Consider the following 21,816-nt stretch of genomic DNA (forward strand, 5'->3'; position numbering starts at 1 on the left):
CCTCAATTCCTGTGCTCAAGCAATCCTGCTACCTCAGCCTCTCAAGTAGCTGGGACTACAGGCATGTGCCACCACTCCCAGCCAGTTTTTTCTATTTTGATAGAGACAGGGTTTCCCTCTTGCTCAGGCTAGTCTCAAACTCCTGGCCTCAAGGTGATCCTCCCGCCTCAGCCTCCCAAGAGTGCTAGGATTACAGGCGTGAGCCACCGCACCTGGCCAGAATGTGTAATCTTTCCAAGATGAGTGCCAAGTAAATGTAACAGACTAAATGATTGGCCAGCTGGGTGCAATGGCTCACGCCTGTAATCCTAGCACTCTGGGAAGCTGAGGCGGGAGGATCGCCTTGAGGCCAGGAATTTGAGACCAGCCCGAGCAAGAGGGAAAACCCTGTCTCTACAAAAAATAGAAAAATTAGCCAGGCATGGGGGTGCGTGCCTGTAGTCTCAGCTTCTTGGGAGGCTGAGGCAGGAGGATCGCTTGAGCCCAGGAGTTCGAGGTTGCAGTAAGTTATGATGATGCCACTGCATCTAGCCCAGGTGACAGAGTGAGACCCTGTTAAATGAATGAGTGAATGAATGAATAATAAAGAAATAAATTGCCTTAATGATGGAGTTAGAGCTGAAATTGGCTCTATGTAATTGCTTCAGGTAAACTTCATAAATGAAGGGGACTTTCATAAGAAGTTAGAAATCAAAGACCAGAGAGTGTTTAGTCTTAAGTAGGGAAAGGAGGCAATGTGGAGGTTTTGTAGGAATAACAGTGTCAAATCTGCAAGGGGATTTGAAGAGACTGAATACCCTCCAACCCCCATTCTTTCTTGCTTTATTTCTTTTGTTTTTAAGAGATGGGGTCTTGCTATGTTACCCAGGCTGGACTTGAACCTCCTGGAACTCAAGCAATGCTCCTGCTCCTTATCCTTCCATATGGCTGGGGCTACAGGTGGTGCCATGACATCCAGCTCCCATGTCTTTTCTTATTGGATCCAGGCATTTAAGAAAATCTCCATTAGGTCACTGGATGACCACAGAAATAACAGAACAGAGACTTTACTGACCACATATGCAAGGAATAGAGTCCTTGCAAAAAATAGGTGCAAAAGTCACTAAACAAATGGCTGACTGCCACCTTCGTTAAGTAACAACAGCAATCCCTGGGGAAAGAGAAGACTTCCAGAGTTACCACATAACAATATTCAAAATGTTCAGAAAAAATGAACATACATACAAAAAAATTAAAATATACAAAGAAACAGGAAATTATGGCCCATTCACTGGGGGGAAAAATTGACAGAGACCATCTTTGGGGAAGCCCAGACATTGAACTTACTAGACAAAGATTGTAACTATCTTAAATATACTCAAAGAACTGAAGGAAACCATGGACAAAGGAACTGAAGGAAATCAAAAACACAATGTATGAATTTTGATAGGGATTGTGTTGGATCTGTAGATTGTTTTGGGTAATATCGACACCATAACAATATTATCTTCTGATCCATGAACACAGGGACATCTTTATATTTATTAATATTTACATCACCTTTAATTTCTTTCAGCAATATTTTATAGTTTTAAAACATACAAGTCACAAGTCTTTTACCTCCTTGGTTAAATTTATTCATAGGTATTTTATTCTTTTAGATGGAAATGGAATTGCCTTCTTAATTTCCTTTTTGAATTCTTGATTGCTGGTGTTTAGAAACATAATTGCTTTTTGTATGTTAATCTTGTAAGCTGCAACTTTGCTGGATTTGTTGATTAGTACTAATAGTTTTCTTTGTGGGTTCGATGGGATTTTCTGTATATATGATCTTGTCATCTGTGAATAGACATAGTTTACTTTGTCCTTTCTAATTTGGGTGCCTCTTATTTCTTTTTCTTGTCTTTAGATCTTCCAGTCCAGTGTTGAATAGCAGTGGTGAAAGTGGACATTCTTGTCTTGTTCCTGATGTTAGGGGGAAAGCTAATGGTCTTTTACCACTGAGTATTATGTTAGCTGTGGGTTTTTCATAAATGTTCTTAATCATGTTGAGGAAGTTCCCTTCTAATCCTAGCTTTCTGGGTGTTTTTTTTTTATCATGAAAGGATGTTATGTTTCATCAAATGCCTTTTCTGCATCAATTGACATGATTGTGTGGGTTTTTTCCTTTTTTTCTATATATGTGGTTTATTTATGCACTTTTATAGTATAAAACAATTTTTAAAGTTGAACCACCTGGGATAAATCCCACTTATTAAGCAATGCCAGCCACTCCTCTCGCCTGAGTGAGTTCTGAGTTAGGCAAAACAAAGGTGAGAGCCTTGCATCAGTCCTTCAGGTAACCCCCAGACAGGTTGAAACAGACACAATAATTTGTGAATAAGGTCTGCTCTGCTTCTTCTGAAACCAGGTACCAGGGTGTCTCAGTCTGTGTTGCTATAAAGGAATACCTGAGGCTGGATAATTTATGAAGAAAAGAAAAGAGGTTTGTTTGCCTCACAGTTATGCAGGCTGTACAAGAAGCATGGTGCCAACATCTGCTTCTGATGAGGACCTCAGGAAGTTTCCACTCATGGTGGAAGGTGAAGGGGAGCTGGTGTGTGCAGATCACATGGCAAGAGAGGAAGCAAGAGAGAGAGAGAAAGAGGCGGGGGAGAGGAGGGAGGGAGAGAGGAAGGAGGTGCCAAACTCTTTTAAACAGCCAGCTGTTGTGGGAGCTAATAGAGTGAGGACAGTACCAAGCCATTCATGAGGGATCCACTCCCATGACCCAAACACCTCCCAGTTAGGCCCCACCTTCAAAGTTGAGGATCAGATTTCAACATGAGATTTGGAGGGGTCAGACAAACTAAACTGTAGCACAGGGTGTGACATTGGGAATGCAGGCTGATGCTTTCAGGACTTTTTGTGTTAGAGAGGGGGATGGGACAAGGGTAAGTAATGCCACAAAGCTTACCTACCATATTTTAGTTGCCTTTTTTTGATTCAGTGTATGCTTGGTTGCTGTAAATCTTTCCCTGTTTTCCAGGGTTCTAACAAAGTAAGTTCTGACAGTTTCTGCTTGTTTTCAGTGTTTCTGTTGGGGGACAGAGGCTTGGAGCTTCTTACTCTGCCATTTTGCAGATGTCACTTTCTTTATTACTTTGTGATTTTTAAAAATTTCATCCTTTTTACCTTTTATTTCTCTTAAGGCATTGTTATATTTAATTACTCTTGTGATCCTTCTAGTTTGTATTTACTTCTGAAATGAATTTTTCCTTCTATTTCTACTCCTTTGAGTTCTTTCACCTTTTCTAGAATTTTGTAATTGTGATTTATATTGCTCCTTCATGTCTTGAATTATTTTCCTAATGTCCTTTAGCTTGTTTTGGAATAGAAGGTTACAATTTTGATCTGTTCCCAAGGTCTGTCTTTCATTATCTGCAAAGATGTTATTCTGCTCTTTATTCTCTTTTTTTAAAATGACTGTATGGCATATGACCTTGATACTTTTCTGTTGCTTATTTTTATATGAAATTAGTTTCCCTGAACTTTAAAAAAGGGTCATGGTTCAGGGTAACTTGAAATTCACAGAGCTCCCTCTTCTGTTGTTTTTGTAAAATGTTCAAAAATATGGTGGCTTCCTTTCTCCTTCTCCACTTTAATCTGGACCTTTTCTTTCCTTGTCTCTGATTTCCCTGTACTACTCAATTTTGGCTCCATTCCCAGTAGCCTTCCCTCAATATGGAGCCCTGTCCTGGAAGGTAGCTTTAGTTGGTAGGTTGGTTTTAAGAGTTTACGTGGTTCAAACTGTTCCAGCCTTTTTTTAAGGAAGTTACCTTGTACTCACTTGTTACTGGATTAGGTAACCTTTCCTCTTCTCTTCTTACACTCTAGTGAATACCTGGTGGCCATTTTGGTGTTGTCCTCAAGTCCCTCAAATGCCCCTTTTGCTTCCCTAGGTATCCTGCATAGATTCCATGCAAGTCTTGTGGCCGTCAGTGGTTTTCCCACTCATATTTTGAGATTGGTATGGATACTGTCTCACCTACTTTTGTTGCCAATGTTGTGCATGGGATTTTGGTTTTGCTATCTTAGTCACTCTGATTTTAGGTGGTGATTTAGGCAGATTAAAAATCTATATTGTACTGTCTGCCGTCTACCCCAAATCCATTCTGCATTCATGTTTAAAAAACTCCCCTGTATTGGCCAGGTGCAGTGGCTCACTCCTGTAATCCCTAGCACTTGTAAGTATGAGGTAGGAGGATCATTTCAGCCTGGGAGTTTGAGGTTGCAGTGAGCTATGATGGCACCACTGCACTCTGGCCTAAGCAAGACTCTGTCTCTAAGAAAAATAAAACTAAAATAAAAATTAAAAACAAAAACTCCTCTGTATGAACTTAGAGTTTATGGCCTCTGGCCTATGGCATGTCTACTATGTTTGTGTTTTGTTCTGGAGCTTTAGTTCAAATATTATTAACCTGTTGGTATTTGGATATTGCAAAACCTATCAATGTAAAAGGGTTGAAAAGAAGCAGTGCATTATGATAGTGGACATGAAAAATATTTACAGATTATTCCATGTGTTTATGGAATGAATTAATCTATAGCAGGAACTTTCCGAAGGCCAACCTGTGAAGTGCTGTTCCTGTGTCATTAAAGTTAATCAGCAAGAGACAAGGACAGGTGACTGTTGGGACAGGGGTAAACCTTTTAGTTCAAGGATCGCCATTAATACATGATTTTGGGGAGCTTAAGATTTATTTAGGGGAAAGCAAGGAGTTGATAAAAGAAATAAAGCCTGAAAATAATGACTGTGGAACTGTTAAACTTTGGCCACAAGCCACAGAGGGTTTTATAAATTCAGGGCTCCTTCCACACCTGCCCAACATCAAAGTGAATGTGCGTGGCTAATGCAAACACAAGAGCTGCTAGGACATTTCTTAGGCTACTGGGAAAGAAAGTTAAGGCATCAACTGGTGTGTGTGTGTGTGTGTGTGGCTACTGGGAAAGAAAGTTAAGGCATCAACTGGTGTGTGTGTGTGTGTGTGTGTGTGCGTGTGGGGTCCAAACTGATTTCCTTTAAGGGAAAGGGAAGGAAAAAAAAAGCCTAATAGAAGAAGGTTTATCAGCATAGAGGAGAAGGATGTTTCTGGTTCGAAGGTGACAAAGGATCAACTAATATACCTACTTGCTGGAAATGCACCCAGGCCCTTGCAAACAAGTTGACATCTTTATACATTTAGGAACCTAACCTGATAGTAAATAGAATAACTTCTGTACAGTATACCCTGAATAATGGCAAATTGTTTTTATAGGAGGTGCAGAACGATTATTATTTTTTTTTTTTTGAGACAGAGTCTCACTCTGTTGCCCTGGCTAGAGTGAGTGCCGTGGTGTCAGCCTAGCTCACAGCAACCTCAAACTCTTGGGCTCAAGCTATCCTCCTGCCTCAGCCTCCCGAGTAGCTGGTACTACAGGCATGTGCCACCATGCCCGGCTAATTTTTTTCTATATATTTTTAGTTGTCCAGATAATTTCTATTTTTTTTAGTAGAGACGGGGTCTCGCTCTTGCTCAGACTGGTCTCAAACTCCTGAGCTCAAACAATCCGTCCGCCTCGGCCTCCCAGAGTGCTAGGATTACAGGCGTGAGCCACCGCGCCCGGCCCAGAACGATTATTTTTAATATCAGTCTTTCGAAACAGTGAAGGGCAGAAGGTTAAATCATATCAATGGAAATATTTCTGCAGGGAACTAAACTAATATGGTCTAGCCCTCTAGCTACACACAAGTGCAGGGATCAGGCGCATGAGTGGAGGTTAGTGTGACTGAGAAGAATGAGGGAGGAAAAGAGTGGGAGTGATTAAGTTCAGAGAGGGAACAGGGACCAGATCATGTAGGGCTTTATAGGCTGCATTGGTAGGACTTTGTATTTTATTCTGAGGTATTTGGAAGCAAACCATTAGCAGATTGACAGCAGAGGAAGAATGAGCAACTACTGTAAATTATATGCTCAAGCTTAAATGGAGGCCAAAGTACCGTGATGGTAATATAGACATGTCAGAATAGAAAGAACCTGGGTTCATACTGATTTAAAATTCTTTAAATTTGAAAATGTGTTGTGCTTTTAGAGTTATATAGGAGTTACCAACATGAGGTATTGATGTTGATACATACATATATATCTCTATATATACTGTATGTATATATTTCTTTTTGTTTTTCAACAAAGTTTTGCTAAATAATACTGGACCATATTTCATGTATCTTTATTTCTATTCTTTTATGTTCAAAATGCCAGTTGCAACCCACTAAATTGACCTAATAACCCACTAATGGATCAGAACTTGAAATTTGAAAATTACTGTAAATCTAGTATAGTCTCCTTATTTGACTTGCTCAGGCATACATTACTGAAAATAACCAAACCAGAATCCTGACGTTGCCACATTTCCCAAGAATGTATTTATTGAAAAACAAAACCAAACCCAACTCTCTTATACAGTGTAACAGTAAGTTCTAGTATAGAAAAAATTGTGAGGATAAATGTTTTTCTTGAAAGTATTGCCTGCCCTTATCTCCCTGGTGTGAAATGTTAAGGCCTTTAAATAGACTTGTAAAATATTAACACAATTTTCTTTATTAATAGTCTATAATTAAATATGCAAATTGCTAGCCAAAGTAACAGTCTGTTTGGAATTATAAGCAGAGCATAAGTCATTTATAAACAACCTCATGGTCTTTAAATTGTCACCTAGGAATTAATGAAATGAAATATTATTTTCCCATTTTCTGCAAATTGCTTAGTCGTGTTTCATTTTGAAAGAGAGCTGTGGGAGGACTGAAGGATAAATGAAACATAAAGGTTGGTGTGAAGTAATGGGGGAAAATGGCCCCTTTAATTCTCTTATTTGAGTCATTGCTCCTGTGTTCTCTGTTGTGTGATCTTTGGAAAGATACTTAACATGCCTGCATCTCACTTTTCTCATTTATAAATGAAAGTAATAATAACTTTATCATAGCTTTAATGTTAAGGTTAAATGGAAAACCTGATGGCATAAAGTGTATTTTAATATATACTGTATTAGGTGTCTTTCCTTTCTTCCTTAGGAAGAAGTTCAGTGAAAATGTGTTGCTAGAATAAGTAGGGCTGAAGAGTGCAGAAAAATGCAAAAAGAAAGCTATCTCTTTTTTTATTGGTTATTCTCTTCCTAGTAAGTTTATTGTGTTTGATCCTAGTTGTTCCGAATTTCTTTTAGGATTGGTAAGTGAAAAACAGGTGGGCTTCCTGTGCCTTCTGCTACCCCTTGCCTTTTTAAAGAGGGAAGATTACCCAAGTTATGCAAGGCAAGTTTGGGAAGCCAGGAAGGTAGTACCTTTATAGTTGATTCCAGTATTTTAGTTTCTGGTGGCTCAGATCTGCACAAAGAATTTATTGAAGATGTGTTGGTCGATGGGTTAGCTAATTGATAGCAATTAATTTTAGGTGCTACCTAAAACCAACTGCCCTTGCCTGTGCAATAAAGAACATTTCCTTTAATTTAACCCAAACGTCCTAGGAACAAAGTTACAAAGTCAGAGTGAGATGGAAAGATAGAATTTTGTCTTCTGGCTTTTTCTTTTTTACATAATAGCTTTCTTGAGATATAATTCATATACTATAAAAGTGGCCTTTTAAAGTGTTCAATTCAGTGGTTTTCACCACAGTTTTTTCATGGAGTTGTACAACTATGACCACTAATTTTTTTTTTTTTTTTTTTGAGACAGAGTCTCACTCTTTTGCCCGGGCTAGAGTGAGTGCCGTGACGTCAGCCTAGCTCACAGCAACCTCACACTCCTGGGCTCAAGCGATCCTCCTGTCTCAGCCTCCCGAGTAGCTGGGACTACAGGCATGCGCCACCATGCCCGGCTAATTTTTTCTATATATTTTTAGTTGTCTAATTAATTTCTTTCTATTTTTAGTAGAGACGGGGTCTCGCACTTGCTCAGGCTGGTTTCGAACTCCTGAGCTCAAACAATCCACCCGCCTTGGCCTCCCAGAGTGCTAGGATTACAGGCGTGAGCCACCACGCCCGGCCTGACCACTAATTTTATAATATTTTCATCACCCCAGAAAGAAACCTTGTACCCGTTAGTACCATTCCCCATTCTCCTACTGCCCCCTCAGCCCCTTCTTGTACTTTTTGTCTCTATGGATTTGCTTATTCTGGCTGTTCCATATAAATGCAATCATATAATATATGGTCTTTTGTGACTGGCTTCTTTTACTTCGCATAATGTTTTAAAGATTCATCCATGTTGTAGCATGTATCAGTACTTAATTCCTTTTTATTGCCAAGTAATATTCCATTGTATGTATACACCACATTTGTTTATCCGTTCATCAGTTGATGGACATTTAGGTTGTTTTTACTTTTTGGCTATTATGAAAAATGCTGCTATGAACATTCATGTGCAAGTTTTTGTGAGGGCATATGTTTTTAGTTCTCTTGAATATATACCTAGAAGTGGAATTGCTGGGTCATATACTAATTTTATGTTTAACACTTTGAGGACTTAACAAACTGTTTTCCAAAGTGGCTGCACCATTTTATCTAGCTGGATTTTAAATCACCCAGTTTTAGTTTTTGTTTTTTTTTTTTTTAAACTAAAGCCAAGGAATGAGTTCTGATTTCATATTAATATATGTAAAAAGAGAACCTTAGCTGAAATGAGTGGTTTGAATTGATAGGGGAAAAACCCACCTGCAGTAGCTTGCAAAGTTTCGGAAGTATTTTTTTTTTTTAAAGTACGTTTGATGGGCAACATAGTGACACCCCATCTTTAAAAAAAAAATTAAAAAATTAGCGATTAGCTGGCTCTGGTAGCATATTCCTATAATCCTAGCTACTTGGGAGGCTGAAGTGGGAAGAGTACTTGAGCCTAGGAGTTGGAGATTACAATGAGCTATAATTGTACCACTGTACTCCAGCCTGGGTGACAGAGTAAGACCCTGTCTCAAAAAAAAAAAAAAAAAAAAATAGGTTGGAATTATTATTATTAATCTCTGGCTTCTTCTTCTTCTCTCTCTTTTTTTTTTGCAGTTTTATCTCCAAGACACTAAAAGTAGTAATGGTACCTTTATAAATAGCCAGAGATTGAGTCGAGGCTCTGAAGAAAGTCCACCATGTGAAATTCTTTCCGGTGACATTATCCAGTTTGGGGTTGATGTGACGGAGAATACACGGAAAGGTACGGGTATGGATCAATTTTTTCCTATTATTTATCTTAAGATTATTTGATTTTTTATTTTGTTACTTAATGTTACAAAACATTGCATACTTTTATATGCTTGTAAAAGTAATGTAAATACAGCATTATATGCAGTGAAAAATTAAAAGTCTCCTACTTTGATTGTTCTTCTAAAATTTTAAATTCTGAAATGTCAATAGTTTATATTATGCATCACAATATGAAAACATAAGGCACTGTGGTGTCAGTTAGAAAGCAGTTGGCTTCAATGACAGCATACCCAACCAAGACAAGCTTAAATTATAGGATATTAATTATTAATGAGACTTAATGAAAAGTCTGGAGTCAGGTTCATTTTGTTCAGTTGACTCAATGATATCTTTGGGGATCCAGGGTCTTACTGTCTTCCTCTTCTATTATCATTAACGTGTTCTCTTATGCGTTTGCTTGTTGCCTCATTGTTGAAAGGTGATAGCTGCAAGTCCTAGGCATCACTTTCCTCACACTGGTGTCCCAGGCAAAAAGGATGAGGTGGACAAAATAGCTTCTTGTGTCGCTCTCTTTTTATGTTGAAAGAACAATCTTTTGCAGAATCCATCTAGCAGATTTCTGCTTGAGCCTCTCCTTGGCCACACGGGTAGGTAACATACATAGCTACCTACAGCTACAAAGAAGCCTGGGAAGTTACTTACCTGGTAAAGGGAGAAGGAAAGAGGTCCATAATTGGAATAGATCAATTTTGATTTATCCCTCTAGGTTGTGTGTGCATTGTTACTCAAACAAAATCAGAGTTTTGTTAGCAAGAAAAAAGAGGGAAAGACTGTGGAGGTAGGCAGCTAATATTACCTATTGCAAGTATAAAATAAAATTTCATGCCTCACAGTTTTTGAAACTAGAAGTTCTCTAGCTAAGTAAGTGTAGATTGGTCTTTATTTTTATAATTCTGAAGCTTCCTGGCTCTACCTAGTTCACTGTCTACTTTATGACCGTGAAATTGTATGGCTAAATTATAAAAGTAAGTGGATAGAAATCAAAAGTGTACAGTTCCACTATATTAGTTTAATATGGACAATGCAACCATTTAGCAAGTGTCCACTTTCATTTCTCTGAACATACTCTGACCTGGTAATACACTAAGTCATCAGACTCTGACATTTTGTACCATAGAAGTTGTGATGGTGATAATAGTGATAATAGTGATGATGCTGCTGATGTGTGTGCGTTCATGTGCACATTTGTGAATATACTTTCACTGATGTTGCAACAGCAGTATTATTGTTACTGGGTTTTTTGGCCTCTTCAGGGAGTTAGATTTTGATATTTGAATTTGGATACGGTCAACATCTTAGGACTTTACACTTATAATTGCAAAACTAAAAAGAAAGATTGTATTTTGACGTAAAATATTGACTAGTCCTTACTAAGAGAACGCAACTTATGTATGACTATACTGGAAAAAGCTGCATTAGACACTCTTATATCTACTGCTGCCATATCACACCTCCTCTGGTACCATTTTATTCAGCAAACAGTAAATTGAATTCAGTAAACCACCTATGAGTAACCCACAGTGAAGAAGAGAATTTGATTACACTGCCTTTCTCTCTGAGAAATGCCTGTCTCTTGGCTTGCATGTCCCGAGGAAAATTATTAGGTGTTAATTAATAATCGGATGAGGTAATCAGATGCATTTAGGATATAGTTAGTTAACCTAAGGTAAGCAGGACTTCTCAGGCCCTTTAAATATGCTAACATATATACAGATTTCCAAGGAGGTGGTCATTATAGAATGCAGCTCTTTCTAAACTTCTTCCTATTCTTCTTCTTCATTTAGCTGTGAGGGACACTGTAAAGAAAATGCTGTAGAAAGCTAAGAGGATGACCCTGCTATTCAGGGTTACTCTTAGTATAATATTTCAGCAATATTAAATTCTTGCAGTGTTCTTTGAAACTTTACCTATCTTTCATGCCAACTTTAAGGAAATTAATAAAAATTTCTTCATCATTTAAAATGTTGTTTCTTTTGAACTTACCGGCTTAAAAAAGTTGACTTATGTATGGGCTCTTGGGATATAGCTGTGTCACCAGTTGAGTGCTACCTGTTTAAGCAGGTGCCAGGAAAAAAAAGCATAGATTTTTATCCTATGCTAAATAGTACTGTGATAAGCTTTATGTCACTAGGAAAATTCTCCTGAAATTATACAACACTACTGGATAACCTCTGGATCAAAGAAGAAATCAAAAGGGAAATTTCAAACTATATTGAAAGGAAAGGAGACTTTTATACCAAAATACAGTAAGTCCCTTAGATTAAATTTATAATCTTAAATTCCTTCTGTTTTAAAGAAGAAAGACAAATAATGAAGGACCTTGGCATTTATCAGAAAAAATTAGAAAAGGAACAACAAGAAAAAGAAGCTGGAAAGAACAAATAAAAAGCAGAAATTAATGAAACAAACAAAAAAACTCTAGAAGGGTTAAACAAACCCAAATGCTGGTTTTTTTAGAAAGAAAACAAAGTAGGTAATTCATAAACTTTGATGCATTAAGTTAAAAATACTAGCAGAAATATACAAGAAGAGGAGGGAAAGGAGAAATAAATACAAATACAATATATACTAAAACAATGCAAAGAGAATATTGTTATGCCTACCAATGGCAAAGAAAAAAAAAACTAGAGTAAATTGATACTGTCTTAGCAAAATTATCCCAAGATGTGTAAAACCTGAATAAATCAATTTTCTAAAAAGGGACTAAGAAGTTATTAAAGATTTCACCATTGAAAAGATACCAGACACAGAGGGATTCACAGTTGAATTTGATCTTATTTTAAAAAACAGATGAATCCCTTATTATTTAAATAATTCTAACATAGATAAAAGTGAAAGCTCTCAAAATCCTTTAAAGAAGCCACCATGTCACTAATGAGAATATCTGATACAGTACAAAACTATAATTAATTTCACTTGTGACAATAGTTGAAAAATTCCAGTTAAGAGATTAGTAAATTAAATTCAGAAATAAAGCTAAAAATAGAAATTCAGAAATAAATAAATAACAAAGTAGGATTTATTCCAGGTGTACAAAGGTGATTCAATATTAGAAAATCTATCAACGTAATTCACAAACTAAAGCTGAAAAACTGTGTAACCGTATAACCAATAGTTGTTGTATAACTGGATAATGAGTAGCTGTTGAAGAGATATTTACTCAAATTCAGGAATTACCGGTAACAAAAACTCTAAATAGATAGGATGAAAAGAAAACTAAGGGCCAGGTGCGGTGGCTCACGCCTGTAATCCTAGCACTGGGAGGCCAAGGCGAGAGGATCGCTCCAGGTCAGGAGTTCGAGACCAGCCTGAGCAAGAGCAAGACCCCGTCTCTACTAAAAAGAGAAAGAAATTAGCCGGACAACTAACAATATATAGAAAAAGTTACCAGGGTATGGTGGCACATGCATGTAGTCACAGCTACTTGGGAGGCTGAGGCAGTAGGATTGCTTGAGCCCAGGAGTTTGAGGTTGCTGTGAGCTAGGCTGACACCACTGCACTCAAGCATGGGCAACAGAGCAAGACTCTGTCTCAAAAAAAAAAAAAAAGAAAGAAAAAGAAAAGAAAACTAAATAAATAAAAATTATAAGTAAAATAGAATAAAAATAGCAAAAATACAATATAGCTGTGAAAATGTATGGACTAAATTTTCATATAGCAACAAGGATGAATCTCAAACATTATCTCAAGCAAATTGCAGAAGGATGTGTATAGTATAATCCAATTACATCAAGCAATACTATAGTGCTTTCGAATACATTTATAGTAAGGATATGAAGTTATACACATGACTGATTAAAAATAGCTTGTGAGGATTTATGAAAGGATTTTTTTGCATTAGTGTACATATTGCTAAAAACAATGGAAGCATAATGTAAAAATTGCTCATTATATGGATATTAAAAAGAATAAATTAGAATTATGTGAATTGCAGAGTTTCTATAAGATATATTGCTGAGTAAGGAAATAAATTGCTTTTAATAATTTCATTATTTTGAAAAGTCTCACCAATCCTATAAATATATTTGTGTTTGTATATGATTTTATGAACATGAGGAGGAAACACTTAATGTATACTGAGTCATTAATGTGAGTTTTCTAGGAGTGTGGGTGGAAGGAGTAGAGAAGAGAGAGGTAAATTAAAAGTGAGACAGGGCTAATGGAACAATTAAAAATTCTTCAGTATGTATTACATTTATGTATTTATGTAAAATAATTTGTGTAAAAAATTTTAGAAAAAGAATATGTAATATGTAAAATATTATATATATATGTCAGATTTTCTTAAAAAGATAATATGAACCTAATGCCACTAAACATATTAATTTGTATTAGCATCTTTCTACTTTAAGCTCTCCAAAACAATCTGGTTTTGATGTTTGGCTTTCCATGTAGTGTGGCTCCAGGGAGAAAACTCACTGGTCAGGCATGTACAGAAAACCTGCAGTATAGATATAAAATATCATTGTAAACAAATAGGGTGATATTCTAGTAGATTTTTAAAAAGATAGTAAGGAAGGAAGAGAGAAAGCCAAGGCTTAGCAACCCAACCACTGGCCACTCCTCTGTTCTTACACTGCTCAGAGAATCGGTTTTCTGGGTCACACACCATTACTGTAACCCTCTGTTGCAAAGCGGGTAACAGGCTCCTTTACCTGTCCTTTGGAACTCATCATTGGCCATTTCAAAGGTACTCTCACCAACTTCTTTTCAGCTGCTAGGGGAAATCATAAAGCTGATTTAGCACAGACTCCACCAAATTCACTGGTTGACTAAAGAAACCTTTCTGATGGAATAGAAGTCTTTTGTTCATTTTAAAAATGGATTCTCAGCCCAGGCTATGTATCAGAATTATCTGCAGAGCTTTGTAAAACCACAGATGCGTGGATTCCACCTTTCGGTCCTAAGAAGGAACATTACTAGGTGTGGGGTGTGAGTCTGTTGTAAAACTGCTCAATTAAGGTCCTGGCAGCAACTTTTTCTATGCTTTCCCCTATCTTTAAGTACCAAGTTTCCCTTCTTGTCTTGTCTGTCATGAATCCATTCTTATAGGTTCTGTATTGCCAACTGTTAGCTGGTTATTTCTTCTTGAATGTCCTGCTGTTGCCTTATAATTACTCTGCCCTAAGCTTAATTTCTCCTTCAGACTACTTTACTGACTTCCAAATTTCTTTTATTGCTCATCATTCTCCCAAACACTCTAGCTCAGAACCTCAGCATCTTTTCTGAATTCTGTGTCTTCCTTACCTCTAACAGTAGTGTCATCCCAAGATCCCCAACCCCTGGGCTGCAGCCCAGAACCAATACATGGCCTGTTAGAAAACGGGCCACGCATCACAACCACCTGAGCTCCACACCACTCTCCCCCGATCCATGACACCCCCCACCTCCACCCCAGTCCATAGAAAAATTGTCTTCCATGAATCTGTCCCTGGTGCCAAAAAGGTTGGAGACCACTGATCTAGACCATGTGCCTCCTTTCCCTGCTGCTTCCTGTTTTTCCAGTTGCCATCCTAGAGTATTATACCATACTCTGGTACAGTACACAATACTGGCCATCATACTCTGCCAATCTACTGCCTCCAGAATATTCTTCTATTACAGTTTTATTTATGTCATTTTCCTGCTCTTAGAAGCCTTCAGTGGCTGTGCCATACTGCAGAACAAAGTCTGAAAGGCCGAATTATACACCTGAAGCCCTCAAAAAATATAGACTCAATTTAACCTTTTGATTTTATTTCCCATTACTCCCCTTAATATATATTAAGCTGTTAAAATGGATTATTTAGATCTAAGGTGGTACACAGAAAAGGTTCTTTTGAATCCTGGCACTGCCACTTACCAAACATGTGGTCTCAGCAAGTTTCTTTAGCCTCCTTGACCTTAGTTGCCTCATCTGTAAAATAGGACATAAAAAATAACTGTTTACATGGTTTGTCATAAGTGGTTAACATGTGTTCTTAGCATGGAGCCTAGCCTCTAAAGATCCTTGAAATGTAGGTTCTTTACCTCCTAGATCCAATTTCCTTCAGCTGCTCTCTTAATATGTGCACACTCCCACTTCTTTTTCTTTTCCTGTTTCCGTGCTCATGCTGCTCTCTCTGCTTTTTCTTCCATTTCAAAATTTTTTGGTTTGTTTTTTTACTTTTTTCATAAAGCTTTCCCCTGCCTTTTCCCATTCCAAATTCTCATAATAGTGTTTTGTACCTCTTGTAGTATTTGTTTTCCACTGCCCCCACCTTTTTTGCCCTTTGTTATGTTAAGTGTTTCTGGTTTGTCCTCTCTACATTGAAATCTCTTCAAAGACAGGGACCTAGTCATAATCATCTTGGTTTTCCCCATTATTCTTAGCATATTGCTTGTAACCAGCAGGTTCTCAGTAAATATTTATTGAGCAAACAGCTAAACCCAGAGAACCACTACTACTCATGAGCAAGTCAAGAAGTAAGCCAGTGAGCAATATCACTGTATAGTATGCTAGCGAAATAAAATAGTGAGTGAATCCACATACCTAGAGAAAGGGCTCTTCCCACTAAATAAATAGGTAAAAACAAGACTCTTGGAGAAATAGTTGACTTTGAGGCTGGGGAAATAAATGTACAAATTGAGCTTAGAAGATTTTTTTGTATCTGAAAACAATGAAGCTATCTAAGGCTACTGGCACTCTGTCCCAAAAGAACTCCTAGAAGTTAATGTTAATGAGTTACCACTGATCAAAGATGGACAGTTTGAACATTAAATCATAATAACAGCAGTGGGTTGAAATATATCAAATATGTTCAAATCCATGAGCTTACAATCATACTAAAAAGGAAAAAAGATTGGATTACCTTTGGAAGAACTTAGGAAACCAATTTATCATTCTGAAACATGTAAATAAATAAAGAGAAAGAATAAAATATTTTTCCTGCCTTGCTTGTAAGAGTTATATCTGAGGTAAACAAATAGTTGAAGAAGGAAAGTTTTTTTTTGTTTGTTTTTTTTTGAGACAGAGTCTCACTCTTTTGCCCGGGCTAGAGTGAGTGCCTTGGCGTCATCCTAGCTCACAGCAACCTCAAACTCCTGGGCTCAAGCAATCCTACTGCCTCAGCCTCCCGAGTAGCTGGGACTACAGGCATGCGCCACCATGCCCGGCTAATTTTTTCTATATATTTTTAGTTGTCTGATTAATTTCTTTCTATTTTTAGTAGAGACGGGGTCTCGCTCTTGCTCAGGCTGGTTTCGAACTCCTGAGCTCAAACAATCCGCCCGCCTCGGCCTCCCAGAGTGCTAGGATTACAGGCGTGAGCCACCGCGCCCGGCCAGGAAAGTTTTTTGATAGCTGAATTAGAGCTCACAAATGAAGACAGAATGAAAGAATATCAACTTTTAAAAATCAGAATTAAGAGAGTACTTGTCTATTCAGCTAACTTTCCCTGCCTCTTTTCTAACTTAAAAAAAGAAGCCCTAAGAATTAGAAGCTTTATGAAGCAAAAAATTTGGGATTGAAAGTTTTTGTGACTATTTTACAGGAGTATCCTTTATCCAAAATGCTTGGGACCGGAAGCATTTTGGATTTTGAGTTTTAGATTTTTTTTTTTTGAATTTTAGAATATTTGCAAATACATAATGAGATATCTTGGGGATGGGGGGACCCAAATCTAAACACAAAATTTATTTATGTTTCATATACACCTTATATACATAGCCTGAAGGTAATTTTATGTGATATTTTAAAATAATTTTGTGCATGAAACAAAGTTTTGACTTCATTGTGACTGTGAACCATCACATGTCAGGTGTGGAATTTTCCACTTCTTGGTGTCATGTGTGCACTCAGAACGTTTTGAATTTTGGAGTATTTCAGATTTCAGAGTTTTGGATAAAGCATTCTCAACCTGTACCTTAGACTGTAGTCAAAAAGCAATTTTAAAAAATCATTCCCCAGTCTGGAAATATTAATAACTTCTCATTTTGGTCTTGGTTTTTAAAATATTTCTTTGGTTTTTAGGGTTTTATTCATTGTCCTTCCTATTGCTGCCAGTCATTTCAGGAGATTCTTCAAACTACTCTTTTTTTTTTTTTTGAGACAGAGTCTCACTGTTTTGCCCGGGCTAGAGTGAGTGCCGTGGCATCAGCGTAGCTCACAGCAACCTCAAACTTCTGGGCTCAAGCGATTCTACTGCCTCAGCCTCCCAAGTAGCTAGGACTACAGGCATGCGCCACCATGCCCGGCTAATTTTTTCTATATATTTTTAGTTGTCCGATTAATTTCTTTCTATTTTTGGTAGAGACAGGGTCTCGCTCTTGCTCAGGCTGGTTTTGAACACCTGAGCTCAAACAATCCGCCCGCCTCGGCGTCCCAGAATGCTAGGATTCCAGGCGTGAGCCACCGCGCCCGGCCCAAGCTACTCTTAAGTGTAGAATAGTATTGACCTTTGTACTCATTGTAGAAATGGAGATAGAACCAAACTACAACATACCTCAAAAGTTTCGGTCTTCCAGCCTGGGTCCTCAAACAGGTTTTAAACTTATCAAAGTGAACATATGATGTTTGTGAGAAGAGGCAATAAGAAAGGCTGGGTGCATACCACAAAGTAAATATAGTAACTCAAAAGCAAAATAAATGGTCTTTAAGATTACAGAGGAAAAAAACAGACAAATGGCAATAAGCTTGTGTAGTCTTCACCCTGATTTTTAATAGACTCATAGCTATAGCAGGTAATTGCAGATTTTTCTTTCATCTTGTTTCCTCAATTCAGACACCTGGTTTTCATGTTTCTGAAATTTGCATGTGGCTTATAATACATGTATATATTTAATGTGGCAATGTTTCCATGCTTCTCTTACCCTCCCCAAGAAGCTGTTTAAATTGTATTTTACAATTGATTTTTTCTTTGAATCTTGGAACACAATAATGTTTCTGGGCAGTATTTGAGAGCAAAATATGTTTTGATAGTGCTTCATAGAATGCTTTAGAGCAGTATTTTCCATAGTACTTTGGTGATAATATCAATTCCTATAAGGAGGTTAGGGGGAGGCTCAAAGGTCAAATAAGTTTGGAAAATGCATGTTACTTTTAGAGCTCCATAATGGGCGAAAGCCATTTAGGCTCTGAGAAAGCCCATGGCTAAAAACCAAACCAAAACAAAACAAAACAAAAAAACCCAAAACTCTGTAAATTTCTTTTAACCAAATTATTTCCCAAATTCATCCGACCCTCAAGTCCTTTTTTTGTTAACACTTGCTAGCACTCTGTTTTGGGAAATGCTGCTTTGTGTAGTTGATTAATATAAGTATTAGAACAAAACATTTTCGTTGGCCGGGCACGGTGGCTCACGCCTGGAATCCTAGCACTCTGGGAGGCCGAGGCGGGCGGATTGTTTGAGCTCAGGAGTTCGAGACCAGCCTGAGCAAGAGCGAGACCCCGTCTCTACCAAAAATAGAAAGAAATTAATTGGACAGCTAAAAAATATATAGAAAAAATTAGCCGGGCATGGTGGCGCGTGCCTATAGTCCCAGCTACTCGGGAGGCTGAGGCAGAAGGATTGCTTGAGCTCAGGAGTTCGAGGTTGCTGTGAGCTAGGCTGACACCACAGCACTCACTCTAGCCCGGGCAACAGAGTGAGACTCTGTCTCAAAAAAAAAAAAACAAAACATTTTCGTTGGGTTGCTTTAAAGACTTGCCTGTTGCAAATCAAAAAGATAACTAACATTTCTGTGCATCTGTGTTTCTAGCTGTCATAAGAATCATTTCAAAGGCAGGGTTGGCTGGACTAAGTTGTCAGCTTAATCAGAGATGATCTTTTTTAAAAAACTGCCTTTAGCATTGCAGCAGCGCTGTACTGCCCAGTCAGTACTCGCTCTTGATTCACCTTACAGATTTGTACATCAGTCTATATGCTGAACTTCAGGGTGGTGTATCTGAGCAACACAATTCCTGATGTAATACATCATGGGTTGTTAGCTCTGACACTACAGTTTTATTCTGTAACTTGATCTATTTTTCTTTTTTAAAAAACAACTTTATTACCAATTTAGATATATTGGTAAAGTGTAGGTATTGCTGGATCTTCATATTGTATTGTGCTCCTTTATTTAATCTATAGGGGAGCCATAGAGCTGGGATAAATCCATCTCTTCCCTGTCTTCTGCCAGGGAGAGGAGGGGGTAAGGTAGTTCCTGCAAATGGAGATGAACCCCGTTGTCCTCAAATAAGAAATATCTTTACCCTTGAAAAATGGAAGCTGTAAAATATTAGGTAGACATGTTCTTCAACATGTTCAGTAAGCATTTGTTAAATGCCTACTATGTACCAGATGACTGCTAAGTATTCAGGTTTAAAAAGTGAGAAGCAAACAATCCTTGTTGCCCTCAAAGAGTTAAATCTAATTGGTGATAAAACAGTTGTGTAAATGATAAATATTCACAATGCAGTATGCTTAATATTATGAGAAGTAGATATAGGAGGCTCTGGACATTTAACTGAGATACTGAGCTTTGGTAAAGGAATTAGGAAGTCTGAGCCTGGGGGATAAGTAGTGTTTGCTTGTGCAGGCAAGAGAATAGAGGACATCACTGACAGAAGGGACAGCTTGTATAAAAGGCATGGAGTTGTGAAAGGTAAGGTGTTTGGAGATTGCAAGTAGCTTGGCTTTGTATAGGATACATAGAGGATGAGACCAGAAAGGAAGGAACCCAATGGTTCATGGCTGTGACTGCTGTGCTAGGCAGAGAGTTTAGAAGACTGTCCAGTAGATGGTTCTTCATCTGTGATAATACTTTTCATATAATCAATTAAATGGTTAATGAAAATCAATATTGAATAAATGTACAAAATTCGTTTAATGCACTTTTCCAGATGACAGTAATATTACTTCATGTTTATAACATCATCTTGATGATTCATGGGCCTGATCATTTAATAAGTTACCCCCAAATGCGTTAGCCCTATTCTTAAAAATCTATTTATTAAGGTGTAATTTACCTACAACATCAATTTTACTTCTACAATTCAGTGAGTTTTGACAAATGTATGCAGTCTAGTAACCACTACTCCTCTAGTCATGATATAATATATTTCATTAGCTCGAATTAGCTTTTAAATCAGAGTTTGGTAAGCTAAATAAATTAGTTCTTTGAACCCTGGAAGACATAATACAGTATCTGAAGAATAGAGAAATAAAAATTCATTGACCTTTAAACCAGAAAACAAATTTTTTTTCTATAAAACCCAAACACAGAGAAGCTCTGTACAGGTACTGCGTTGGGGGGTTTCGTCTCTTGAAATCTTCACTAGGAAAAGGAGGAAGTAAGCAATGGTAAGAAGTTGTTTACAAAGTGACTGGTATGATGTCATAAAAATTTGTTGGGGTTGGAGGAATAAACAGCCATCAAGGAAACAAAACATTGGATCTTAAAGTCAGTTGATTTTAAAAAAGGAAAAGAAGAAAAAGAAAACAAACAAAAATTTTAAATATTGAAATGGGAACCTTGGGTATTAGCAAACAACTCTGATAATTAATAGCGAGTTGTGGAGGCAGTTTCACTTGTCTGAGGTCTTGGTTTTCTCATCCATCAAGTGGAGGGATTGAATGGCATATTCTAAATTGTATTATGCAGAACTTGAGTTTTGTGAGGTGTGGTTAGGAGTAGTAGGTTGGGTACAGGAAAATTAAGAATAAGAGCTATATTTTAAATTTGGAAATAGCCACAGTTAAGTTTAATGCTAGCAGATAGGGAGAAAGTACATTTTCCTCCCTCAATTGTATTTCCATATATTCAACTGACCTTTTGTTGATTGACTGTTACAGAATTGGAGGTTAGAATACCATTCAAAACACTTCTATCTGTAATTCTCCCTTACAATTGTGATTCATTATGGACAGGGATGAGTTTCTTCAGGGTAATGAATATTGTCATTAAAGTACCAGATTTATTTTCTTTTCCAGAAGTTTTTACTTTTAAGAATAAAATATGTGTTTAGACACTAGAGATAGGAAGTTTTATATTTTTAAACAATTATTTTATCCATGTTATTTGTTTGTTTTAACCAGTTACCCATGGGTGTATTGTTTCCACAATAAAACTTTTTCTACCAGATGGTATGGAAGCCCGGCTCCGCTCAGAGTGAGTATAATTTAGTGCTGTGAAGTTTTTGGATTAATTACTTTGGTTAATAATATTCTAGATGATGGTATACTGTTAATACAGTACTTCAGGATTATTTTAATGATGTTAGAAAATTGAGGTACTTTTTGGAATAGAGTATACTTCAGTTTAAATTGCTTTTCACTATTAGTTGCAATTCTAGGAGATAATAATGTATCAGAGGCAGAGGTTATTTTGTTTGCTAATTTAACTTTACAGTTTACATTTTGGTCGATAATTAGTTGTTTTTCACAATGTTTGGGGTATGTAAGTTATTGGTAAGTGATAAATCCATTCCTTTTGATCTGCATATAGGACTTTTTCTTAGACTATGATTGCCTCTGAAGTTAATGCCAGTGTCACAATCTTATATAGGACCTTGAGGATGTCAATATAATTAGTAGCTTATTTTCGTGGGGGTTTTTTTGAGGCTTTTTTTTCCTTTTT

General features: G+C 37.3%; 1 protein-coding gene across 6 annotated transcripts in view; it reads left to right on the forward strand.

The window, feature by feature from the left end:
* The window catches only part of SLMAP (sarcolemma associated protein), a 174,798-nt gene that overhangs the window by 61,043 nt on the left and 91,939 nt on the right, over positions 1–21,816 (forward strand). For 3 of the 6 annotated variants that reach the window (XM_012638376.1, XM_012638386.1, XM_012638393.1), the window contains exons 2-3: positions 9,043–9,196; positions 21,276–21,348. In XM_012638376.1, the coding sequence (XP_012493830.1) occupies positions 9,043–9,196; positions 21,276–21,348 (227 nt within the window). The remainder of the gene's footprint in view (positions 1–9,042; positions 9,197–21,275; positions 21,349–21,816) is intronic. The other 3 variants (XM_012638398.1, XM_012638381.1, XM_012638391.1) reach the window with 1 other exon arrangement.

This window comes from Propithecus coquereli, unplaced genomic scaffold (genome assembly GCF_000956105.1).
Source record: "Propithecus coquereli isolate 6110/MARCELLA unplaced genomic scaffold, Pcoq_1.0 Scaffold1, whole genome shotgun sequence".
NCBI lineage: Eukaryota > Metazoa > Chordata > Mammalia > Primates > Indriidae > Propithecus > Propithecus coquereli.